The sequence below is a fragment of the Carassius auratus genome, chromosome 14 (assembly GCF_003368295.1).
Source record: "Carassius auratus strain Wakin chromosome 14, ASM336829v1, whole genome shotgun sequence".
In the NCBI taxonomy this organism is placed as follows: Eukaryota; Metazoa; Chordata; class Actinopteri; order Cypriniformes; family Cyprinidae; genus Carassius; species Carassius auratus.
The window spans coordinates 26,256,701-26,268,726 of NC_039256.1; the positions used below are offsets into that span (position 1 = coordinate 26,256,701).

A 12,026-nucleotide genomic window follows, 5' to 3' on the forward strand; every position below is an offset into this window, starting at 1 on the left:
TTTCATATGGAAGAGATATTCCAATAAAAACAGTGCTTATCCTCCTCAATTTTGAGTTTGATTACATAAGATGTTTAACCTTTTCACATGAGGGAGTTGAAACATTTTATATTTATGAACAAGTTTAGAAAATAAAAACAAAAACAAAGGAAAAACTAATTCAGAATTTATATAAAGGAACACCCACAGTCTTTCACACAGCACGTGAAATGACTGCCATTCTGCAAGGTGCGATCAAAATGGAGAATTGCGTCAAACTACAAGTCCCAGAAAGCCTTGCGCGCCGTTTCCTGCATATATGCCCAGCTGACTTCCGGTGTCTTTAAATTCTCAGCCATTAATCTACCTGAACGCTGCGAGTGAGTCTAGCGACATCAGATGTGGTTGAAGCGATGGATGTACCCATCAGTTAATGTTCGAGAAAAGCACTGGACCATCAAACGACCGCCCCGGATCTGATATCCGCCCGTGACTCGATCAAAACGGTCGTTTTAGTTCCTCTTTATTTTGCCGCAGTCAGAATTATTCTAGCTCAAGGCCAGCGGTCGCGCGCACTGTTTTCTGCTCCTACAGCCCTTCACATCTCTCACCTCTTAAACTAAGCACATCTCTTGTTTGATGGTCTGTGTGTCATCGTTTTGAAGCTTAAGTTGTTTTGGACTCGTTTTTATTTTGTCAGCCGAGCTCATCCTGGTTTGGTGTCTGATTTGCAGGCAGATCTGGATTTCTAACACCGAGTCGGTCTCAAGCTGATATATAATGCTGTTCCAGTAAAACAAACACTAGTTTGGCTTGAAGTCAAGTAGAGCAAAGGTATGTGATGTTTTTACTTCTTGCCTTTCCCTACATACTGCCTGTCTACACCCAGTCTGTTTATTATTAGCTATATAGAGTGTATTGTTCATAAAGGTGGTTCATCAATGAATTTATCTGATCACTTGTAATGCAGTTTACCACATAGCAGTTAACCAACTTGCAAAGCATTCACCAGGATGTTGTGAATCTGTTTATAGCAATGTCTTGTCATCTCACCAACTGTATGATGATGATAATACTATACCATTTCTCTTAGTAAAGTCAGTCACCTAAACTGGTAATTAATTATCTAGTGTTAATGCATTGTTGACCACTGGACTGTGTATGGTTAACACATCTGTGTGGGCATGTTGTGAATGATTGACTTGGTGTTAGGCTGTGCGAGGCAGCGAAAGGCCAGAGGAAGACGACGTATACTGAGTCTTTGTGCCAGGGGTTGTGATCCCTTCTTACTGCTGGTCACCCGTCGATTCCTGGCAGCCGTCCACGTCTGATCACAGCCATGACCTCTCAGAGAGACCCGGACACAGTGAGTATATCAGTCTACATCTCTCTTTAGGTGATGCATCATTGCACAAATTGGTATTTTCAGACGTGCAAAGATTATATGAGAAATCATCAAGTGTCATGACTTTTAGAGTGCATTAAAATCTTAAAAGTACTGTTCACTGATGAATGAGCATTGGCATCATCTGCTTTTGCTCGGTTGCTGCTCAAAACTACTTATTATTTATTCTGCGGAGTGCAAAAGGAGGTGTCCATGCTGTTTCATTTCATGCTATTAAAGTGGATAGTGGCAATCAGTGTTAATCTCTGAAAAAAAAAAAAAAATATTGGATTGTATTGTTAATGCGCTATTTTTCAGACCACCTGAAGCCTTTGATAGCTGTATTTGATGAAAAGACTGACATTTGCATCATTACAATCATTGGAAAAGTTTCTGCCCTTCTTTTCGTTTATCATCATCCTGTAGACATGCAGGAGGATGATAAACGGAAACAAGGGCAAAAATGTTTTACAAACTGAGGGTGAACAGATGACGACGATTTACAATTTAGGGTGAACTTTCTCCTTAATCTGCATTTATGGGGAGACATCATTGCCTTTTTGTGGCTATGAAACAGATTTTTAGTTTAAACCGTTTTATTTTTGTTAACAAAAAACTGAAACTAAAACTATGAGGGGAAATAATGTTGTTTATTGAAATAAACATTAGATGAAAACCTACAAATTACTAATTCTGAATGTTAAAATAAGGCAATGCAAAATTGAAATATTTACTATAAAAAAATAAAAGCAGATTCAAAATATATATAAAAATACTTAAGTTAATAGTTTGGAAATAATAGTATAATGACTTGTTCTTGTTAGTGCTAATATGGGTTTACTTTACTTCATAGAAGTTGAAAATCAGAACTTTTATTTGAGGCTGAGGTTCTAAAACGAAGCTCTTATGTTGCGCTCAGAGCAGTTTAGATTTGAGATTTGTTTGTCTGTTTGGTTCAGAGTTGGGCTTAGTGCCATTATTTGAGGATGGGGGCAAATGGTGATGACTTCAGGCTCTTGATTTGGGGATGAAAGCAACATGATTGAATATATTTCAGGAAATGTATAAGCCGTGAGATTATAGCGGTGTTTATGAACTGGTTCCGAGGCATTTAGGCAGCTTTGGTGTTTAGTATTTGTCAAGGCTTTAAGAACTGGGGCAGCAAGGAGTGCTTATTTGTTTATGCTCTCTTGTCTATATTACCCGACCCGTCACAGATTTAGTGATAACACCCTTAAATCCACTCAAGGAGGCTGGGAGAAGGGGCTTTTCGTGCCTTTATCGGGGGCTAGTTGTTTGTAAACAGTGTGCTGGAATGACGTTGTGGATTACGTTTTGCCCTCTTTTGTTCTCACTGCAGGTCCCCATAGGTGAAAGCCGAATATTTTCAAGGGTGTCTGAATGGGGGTGGGGTGCCCTACATTGCAAATGCCCTCAGCACAGAAGCCTGATTTCACAATAGGTTAGGGCAGGGCATTGGGGGGCCCTTAGTAAGGATTTAGGTGGCACGTGGTGCGAGAGGATGAGCACAGATTTGTGGCTGGAAGAGGTCGTCCTTTTCCTGTAATGTTATTTGATTGCTGCCACTATTTGGGTCATGACCTCAGCTGCTGTCACGGTGGGGTGGAAGGAAAACTCTAGCTCCCCTATAGCGAGGTGATGAACTGGATCCACATCATGTTTATATTACCGTTTAGCATGTTTGACAACATCTAAATAATTCAATACTAGTATAAGCAGTTTTCCAAACACATTTTAAGAGGAAACTGCGAGGAACTGTCTTTTTTTTCACTTCCACTTTCTCAGAAATATGTTGAAAGTTTATCTGGTCATCTGATTGGTCACCATTTCTCCATGAAGCTTGTTTTCCTTTGTTTTTGTGCTTTGTGTTGTATGTGGCTTTAAACACGGCTGGCTCACCTTCTAACGTCCCCCTCCTCTTTCTCCGTCTGATTCTGAACGAGAGCATTAAGGTCCAGCCAAGCTCCACACACACTGAGTGGGTGATGTAATGTTTAAATTACAGTCATTGAAAACCATGAAAGGAGAAAAAGGACTCTGGATTAAAAAAAAAACTGAACAAGAGACTCTTTGGAATCTAAGCTGCTCTGAGTTCCTGGTCTGATTTTATTTTTGGACTGACATAGTAGCACTCTGTGTCTTTTCTGTTCAGACATTGAGTCCCATGATGCTGCATAGTTTCAACACACAGGATACTGCCAAATTTATTCAGTCCCTTCCCTAATTTGCCCAAATCGAGTGTCGTTTTTGCAAATCTAAATGTTTGTTTATTGCTAATATATTGAATAATGTTGCAAACTGTACTGATTTAAATTTGAAACAACAGTAAAATTGGATGTTATTTAAATAAAAGAAATCTATAATAATAATAATTATTATTATTATTCGAAAAATATTTTTAAAAGGTTTTACAAAATTATAATTATTGTTGTACATTAATTTTAGTATAATTTATATATATATAAATTCTGATACCAAAATGTTTATGAATACTTTTTAATGGTTGAGCAATTGAACATGTTGGAAGTTAAAATCAAAGAATCCTCATTTGTTGAGGCAGTAATTGCATGATGTATCTCTTAGATGTGTGAAAATAGTCATGAAGAGTGTGTTGGCCTGTGGCAGAAAGTAATACTGACTGTAAAAGCATTGCATCTGTCTGTTGCTTTTTTATTAGGACTCGTGCATGGAGCAAATTTATTGAGCTAATCCACCGTACTGCTCCCCTCCTCCTGCAAAGGGTTATGCATGGGCCATGTAAAATTAATAACTCAGTCCTGGGTTGTCTGGGACACCTGGGGTTATCGCATTAGGATGACGGGGTGCCTAGGAAGGGGGGGTTAGCATCATTACATGGTAACGAAAGGCAGTAGCACTTCCTTTCTGCCCTACCCTGCGATTCCCCCCTCACCAGACCATTTCACAGGAAGCTTTAAAGTGTGTAGCAGCTACATTCACCCTTAAAGCTGAACATTAATTTAATTAGTTAGGAATGCACGTTTCTCCGGACTCTCCAGGCCGTCTCATGTTATGTGGGGTGAGCACAGATTGAAGGGTCATTGAGGTCTATTTGGTGGAAATGTCACTTCATCTCAGTTTAATGATTTCATTTGTTTCCTTCCAACCTACTACAGGTGAATCTACGGCTGATCCTTGTGAGTGGGAAGACACAGGATTTCACTTTCTCTCCCAATGACTCCGCCACAGACATTTCCCGGCATGTTTTTGAGAACTGGCCGGCAGGTATGAATTAAAATTATAATTTTAGCTTTGGTTGTATTTGTAGTTGAAGTATTGTATTTGTATTTAACACAGTTTTTTTATTAATTTTTTTTATTTTATTTTTTTACTTATGAGGAGGTCCTCTGTCAAAGCAGCTGTCCTTGTTGTAAAATATTTGTTTACAGAATGTTTAATTTTGACAGAACAATAATTTTAAACTGCTGTTCATAAATTATAAGATTGTATTTTTGGTAAGGATGCATTAAATTGATGCGAAGATGTTTGGCTTTGGTTTCCTCAAAAATATTAAGGGTCACAACTGGTTCCAATATAGATGATAAATGTTTCTGAGGACCAATTCAGCATGTTAGAATGATCTTTCTGACCCTAGACTTATTAATGCTAGTGCATGTCATAGATGTATGGAGTAAAGATTTCCGTATTGCTCATTTATTTGTACTTTTTAGTATAATTCTAGTAATAGTATAATTCAATCTTTTGTCTGGTCAAATACAGTCAAACACTGGGGTTAAGATGGTGACTATATAACCATTTTGTTCATAGTGAAGCATCATGAAAGCCTGTTTGTGTGGTGAATGTGGTGTATTGTGTTGCAGGCTGGGAGGAGGAGAGCGTGAGCAGTCCCAGCATCCTGAGGCTGATCTTCCAGGGCCGCTTCCTGCATGGCAATGTCACACTAGGAGGTGAGCACTAGACCTTGTCTGTATGTCTGTCACGGTCAAGCCGCTTTGACAGTCTTATTGTTTCTGTCTGTCAGTTACTCTGTCCTGCTCTAGACACTATTACACATTTTTGTGTACAAAAAAAGGACCGTGAAAGTGGGAGGTTGTTAAAAAATGCTGTCGGTCAGAAGCTGTGTTTTTACTGGGTGATGTGGCCACATTGTACATCGATATTCAGTATGCAACTTCTCTGTTGAATAGCTCTGAAGTTGCCCCCTGGCCGAACAACTGTCATGCACTTGGTTGCCAGAGAGACACTGCCAGAGCCGAACTCCCATGGTAAGTGCTGATATATTCCTCTGGCAAGCTCCCACTGCTCTAAACATGGCTGAATGTCCTTGGCTTGACTATCCACAACCACTTTTTGTTTTGAAGACAAGGGCACAGCAGTTATTGGAGGTCTGCTGCCAGTGGCAACACATTAGAATAATTAAGAGGCATGCAGTCATATTAGAGACCGATCACTGATCTTTATCCAGTCACACTGTAATACAAGAGGTTGTATACACGTTTTCTTATCCTTGTCGCATCCTGTTTGACGAGTTGCACTGACTTTATTGAAGCAAGCTTTGACTTAATGATGACTGTCGTTACATTTGAAATGAGGAAGCAGGTTACACGCTTTGATGTTTCCAAGAATATATTACAGAAACGTTTCCTGGAACACAAGTCAGCATTCACGCTGTCACTTTACAGTAGATAAAGTGAACATGAATTTAAAATGGTCCAGTGTGGTTTGAAGTTTCCTTGATTTTAGGTAAAGTCAGCATGCAAACAGAATTGAGCATATTTAATTTTTAATATTCACCACTTTTCAAAAGATTGGGGTCAGTGAGATACAGCTAAAATTATAATATTGAGAAACATTACAGTTTCTGTTAATAAATGCTATTTATCTCTGTGAAGGCAGGGCTGACTTATTCATATTTTGCAGAGCCCATGTTTTTTTTTTTTAGGATTCTTTGATAAATCTACAGTTAAAAGAAGACATTTTGAAATGTTAATATCCGAGCAGTTGATGCGCACCTTTGACTTCCATAGTATTTTTATTTCCTCCTATGGAAGTCAATGGTGCCTATCAACTGCTCGGATATTAACATTTCAAAATGTCTTCTTTTGTGTTCACCAGAAGAAAGAAACGAGTACAGGTTTGGAACAAGTGGAGAGTTAGTAAATGATAATGAAAAAGAACAGCACATTTATTTAAAATAAAATAAAAAATATTAATTTATTTCAAAGCCCCTCATAAAATTGTGCTGGCTCAAACCTTAGATTTTATGCTGGTTGCATAAAAGGTTAAGACTAGTCTTCAAAGTTATTCATCAATTGTTCTTTAAGAAGAGATAAAAATGTTTAAATTAGGTTACATAAAAACTTAGTTTAGTCAAAGTGGAATCTATAATATAAGACTAATTACCCCTTAGCTAACTGTTAATTGGTCTTAACATAGAGGCTAAGTTTATGTAACTGTAGTGTCTGTCCTTGGTCTTACTTTAAATGATTCCTCAGTGTTTGTTATTCCAAAGAAACAAAAAAAATGTGTTTGTCATTGTGATTTTCAACTTACTCCACCTTGGAAATGACTTTTACTAATCCTGTACAGCAGATGTCACCTTGGCTGTGAGGTACTGTTGGTTTCGTTAACCCATGTTAACTAATAGATCATTGCTTCAGGCTGCTGTTGTTAAAACAGTAATTGATCAAACAGATTTTTATAACAGATATTTTTTTTCAGAAGACCACAATAATAAGCATTATCATTGCAATCAAAATGTTTTCAAGTATAAACTTGAGCTTGATTTGTACAGAAAGCCCACTTTTCAGGATCCAGTCCAGTCCTGCTGGATAAAATACAATCCTGTATTGCATGTCTCATTCAGTATTCTCTTTTAAACTGATATGCCTCAAATTACAGAAGCAAATGCTCTCTGAATGTGGTTTCAAGTTGACTCTATTGCCACCCCTCATTAATTACAGACTAGTTACACACAGCATGTCATTCAAGGAAGAAAACAGGCTATTTTCTCCTCTGTAAGTCATCAGAAGCCGTTTCTCAAACGGAAGGCTGCATCCTCCGGAGGTCGCATTTGCAGGCTGCATACGTCATCAAGTCTGGTTTATTTCGTTAAACCAGCATTACATTGGCGAGTCATAAGCATATTACAACAATTTACGCTTAACTAAGAATAATGGTAAAATTTATAACCGTTAATATTCTAAAATGAGATCTTCATGACGTTATGCAGCCAACAAATGCGACCTCCGGGGAATTCAGCCTTCCGTTTGGGAAAAGGTCACAGTGTACTGCCTTTCCCTTGCATTCTTCTCACTGAAGCCGAGGAGCTGTGATGGTGGTTTTGTCTTTGATTTTATTAAGTGTGACTCAATATTTGCTTTATTCTCGTAGGCCAGAGGAACAGGGAGAAGACTACAGAGAGCAGCTGCTGTCTACTGCTGTAAAACCCAGACAAACCCCCCCACACACACACCCCCTCGTCCTCCTGCTCCCCGCTCCCATCTCTGTTCACCAACCCGTGGTGCATTCTGGATGATTACAGAAGGGCTCCAGGGAGAGTGCGACTCGGTCTTCGTTCAGTGTTTTTGCTCTGTATAGTAGCTGGAGACTCTGTTGTGCCAAGTTTATTCCAATCTCATATGTTTGCCTTCGTTGAGTTTACTCGTTTCGTTTGGTTGCCAAATTTACTTGCTTCGTGAAGTGGCCGTTTGTTTCCCGGCCTCCTGAAAATATTAAACCTGAATCATTGAAAAGAAATAATGTAAACGGGTTGATAGTGAACAGGTTTTTAGGGGGATGTCCTGTGCTCGAGAGACCACCTGCTCTCCCAACACCCAAGTGTCAAGAGTTTTCACTTGGATCACACGTCTGACTCAGACGAAGCTTAACATGCGTCATAATCTCAGACTTTTGATTGCACTTAACACGGATCCTTATCTGAAGTCACTATGTGTGTGTTGTAGTCTTAAACTTCCCGCCTGCCTCGAACAGAAGGAGCTGACGGAGAGAGAGACAGGTGTGATGACACAAGCATCAGTCTGTTGCTGTGGACCGAGGGAGTCTGCTGTAGCGCTGGTGGATTTGATGTGCCATGGCCATCGCCTACGTTTCTTGCCTTTGTCTAGGACCAATGGAGAGTAGATCTCAAAGTTACCAGACTCCTCTTACTGATCAGTTGCGTCGACATCTGTGCATGACCCTAGTCTAGTGTTTCCTCGCTCTGGGTGTGTACCAGCCGCCTTTAAAAACCATTCACCCTGTGTCTAGCTTTTTTTGTTATGTTCCTGGTCTCCGCTGAAGAAGCATGAGGGAAGGTTGGTGGTTTTGTGCTTGATGTGAAATGACACGAACTTTTCTTCTTGCCCAGTCGGGATATATCATCTGTATCCTCTTCCATGCTCATCTAATCTGCATCACGAGGGATAAAGCCCAGGTGCGAAAAATAAGGAAATCATCAGAAAGCCTCTGTCTGGAGCAATGGGCTGCTAAAAGCCCCTATTATAAGCGCTATGGCTTCATGGACCCCCTGCTGCGCTGCAGTGTCAGAGGTAAAGATGTGTGCTGGGAGCGGCTGCCACTAATGGCCTCCCACTGGGCCGGAAGAATAAGAAAAGTGTTTTATTTCCTAATGTTTGTATGCCGTCTGTTTTGTTAGCCTTTTGATTGTGGAAAATTAATATTATTAATAATGGAGTCCTTTTATCTCGTCTGAGTACGGTTGAGTTTTTATTAGTACACATCATATGGCTGACTCGTGTTAATTGTGTGTGAGAGTGAGTGTATGAGGCTTTTTTTATTTTTTTTGGAAAGAGTGCAGTTGTTGTGGGAAGAGTGTCCACAGAAACGGTCTCCAATCTTGTTTTGATTGGCCAATTACTGCAAGAGTGTTTATCATTGTCACTGCTATGAAAATTAGCTACAAATTATTCATTGTAAAAAAACAAAATCCCTAAATCTTGTATTATAAATTAATAAAAACCTTTCAAATAATACTCTGGTGTTCCTGTGGATTTTAAGAATTTTTTTTTATTGTGCGATTTTTTTTTTTTTTTTTTTTTTTTTTTTTTTTTTTATATATATATATACATACATACATACATACACACACACACAGACACACTTATATATATACACATACACTATTATTATTATTTGTATACATTACTTTTATGAACAGTTTGGGTCTAGCGTTGCATTAAATGACAACTCTTTTTAAAACATTTTGTTGAAAGATTAATCAGCAGCTCTGTTTGTGTTGTGTTGTGCCGTGGCGCAGCCTCTAGATGGCGATGTGGTTCCGGTTCTCTGAGGGGTTCTGTGACGTCATCACTGACTGCGTGCTTCTCTTTTTCTTCCCAGGCCATTATATCCCAATATTAGCCAGTATAAGCACTATTACTTACCACTGTATTCATTCTATTGAAAGTCAATATTCCTTTTGTTATGACCATCAATTTCCACTGACTGTTTGACAGCAGGCCTCAGTAGCGTGACCCATAACATTTCTGTTCTCTTTTAAGCATTGCAATGAGCCCTAATTTATTGTAGACCTTTTCTAGTTTAATATAATTTTCCTTCTGTTTTTGAAAAGTGTTTTCATGACTTATTGTTGAGACGTGTCCAGGTTTCCAGTTGACGTTGGCAGAGAAGCGAAGGAAGAGGAATCGTCCAGATCATGCACTCCAGCACAAAGTCTTAATCGCTTTATAGTGAACTGCTCATGATGCTGTGAGCCTGTTTGTGTTTGCACTGGGCCACACAATCAGAATAGAGAGAATGAGCCACATTATAACCTTATATCTGCTAAATATCTAATAGCAAACATCTAGAAGTGAAAAATGTACATACCATGTCAAATATTCTTGCATACAGGTTCAAAAGTTTAGAGTATGTAAGATTATTAGTATATTTGAAAGAAGTCTTTTCTGCTCAGCAATAAAAAACATTTAGAACCATAATATTGTGGCATATTTTTACAATTTAAAATGACTGTTTTCTATTTGAACGTATTATAAAATGTAATTTATTCATATGACGTCATAGCTGAATTTTCAGCATCATACATAACTCTTCAGTCTTCAGGGTCACATGATCCTTCAAAAATCATTCTATGATGCTGGTTTGCTGCTAAAGAAACAGTTCTTATCAAGTGTTAAAAATAGTTGTGCTTGATATTTTTGTGATTGAATATGTTCATTGGTTACATATTAGTGTAGGCCTAATTTTGACTAGCGCCACTTTAGTCAGTCTGAATCTTGTCAGTCTTCTAAACCTTAGCTGTAATAATATACTTGACCCGCATGAGTTCAGGTCTCTGTTGCCTGTTATGTGTGAAGGGATGGATCAGGTCCAGGGTTAACCTAAACAGTAAGCACCACTAATGGTTTAGCAGGAAGTCTCGTGGGGGATTGGAATGAAATGGCGAGAGTGATGGAGCAGCTGCCTCACAACTTAAAAACTCTCTCTATCTCCTTCTGTTTGGTTTTAGGGAGTCCCTGAGGTCAAACACAACTATGTATGGTCAGTGGAAGCGGTGTGATCTATTTAACCCCCAGAGACCTTTCTCCAACAAGCTCTATATATCTTTCACTCTAAAATGCACCATCTTTCATGTGACCTCTACTTTATACAAGTGGAAAATATACAATAAACACGCAGAATGATGGATGTGTCACGTTCAGCACCAGTAGGGGATAGTTTTTGCTTTGTCTTCAGGTTCCAGAGTAATTCTGCCTGTCCTGCTTCCACACTGTCATTACAGCTGATATTAAAACCAGCTGTGAACAAAGTGAACCGGCTACTGTTAGCCTGGACCAGAAGCGTTTCATGCCTTTCAGAAATACTGAGGCACAGGCCCCCCAGTCAAAAAAAGTCCCTATTTTTTTATAATGTTTCAGATATTTGGATATAAACTTTCTTTACCTGCAGTAAGAGTTTGTTTCTAAATAAACATTCCTGAAACTATCAGAAGAGAGACAGAGAGGGAGAAATAAATTAATTCTGTTTTATATTTTTACATTAACAATATAATCAGTGTGCTATTTATCAAGTATGAATCTCATCAGTTTAGTGTTTTTAAGCATTTTACATTTATTTTAAAATAGTAACTCAAGGCAGTATCAATTTATACTATATATTTTATTTGTGAACCTATGTTCAGCTATTCTTTTTAATAGTTAGTTTTTAACTTTTGCATTTTTTAGACCATTAGTCCTCTAAGCTAAGTAAAAATGGTCACAGACAAGGAGATTTACCTTGAATTTCAACAAGTTGATATCTCACTATAAAACTCCCACCGATCACATTTTAGGGCCATCTCAAGTCTTATTTTAAAGTGGTTATATCTAAGTTTCTGTATCTATTTTTAATATGTCTTCCCATTTATGCCATTAAGTTGTTTATTCATACCACAAACACAAGAGGCAGGATTTACTGCATGAAACAATCACAGCCCAACATAACCAGTCACATCCAATCATATCGTGATGGAGGCATTGCCCCCTCTCAAGTGACTTTTCCCCATTCATTCTCAATTACACCCCACTAAACCCACCTGACGCTTTAGAGGCTCTGTTAAAACTCAGTGGGCTCAGGGGAGGCACAACAGATGCTGACACCTGCTGTAAATCTGGTGTCGCTGTTGGGACAGTGTTTCTTTAGA

At 38.6% G+C, this 12,026-nt stretch overlaps 1 protein-coding gene across 1 annotated transcript; it reads left to right on the forward strand.

The window, feature by feature from the left end:
- The first annotated feature begins 318 nt into the window (after window positions 1-318).
- On the forward strand, window positions 319-8,959 carry LOC113114160 (ubiquitin-like protein 3). The gene is made up of 7 exons (XM_026280953.1): window positions 319-621; window positions 714-813; window positions 1,192-1,345; window positions 4,519-4,627; window positions 5,224-5,310; window positions 5,551-5,628; window positions 7,757-8,959. The coding sequence occupies exons 3-7, from the start codon at window positions 1,319-1,321 to the stop codon at window positions 7,807-7,809; spliced, it is 354 nt and encodes a 117-aa protein (XP_026136738.1). The 5' UTR covers window positions 319-621; window positions 714-813; window positions 1,192-1,318; the 3' UTR covers window positions 7,810-8,959.
- Window positions 8,960-12,026: the final 3,067 nt, after the last annotated feature.

What these genes read in the sequence shown, in the direction of transcription:
- LOC113114160 (XM_026280953.1), top strand. Translation starts at nt 1,319, where the DNA reads ATGACCTCTCAGAGAGACCCGGACACA. An exon ending in CTCAGAGAGACCCGGACACA is followed by an intron (nt 1,346 to 4,518) that starts GTGAGTATATCA and finishes AACCTACTACAG; the next exon opens with GTGAATCTACGGCTGATCCT. An exon ending in TGGCAATGTCACACTAGGAG is followed by an intron (nt 5,311 to 5,550) that starts GTGAGCACTAGA and finishes TCTGTTGAATAG; the next exon opens with CTCTGAAGTTGCCCCCTGGC.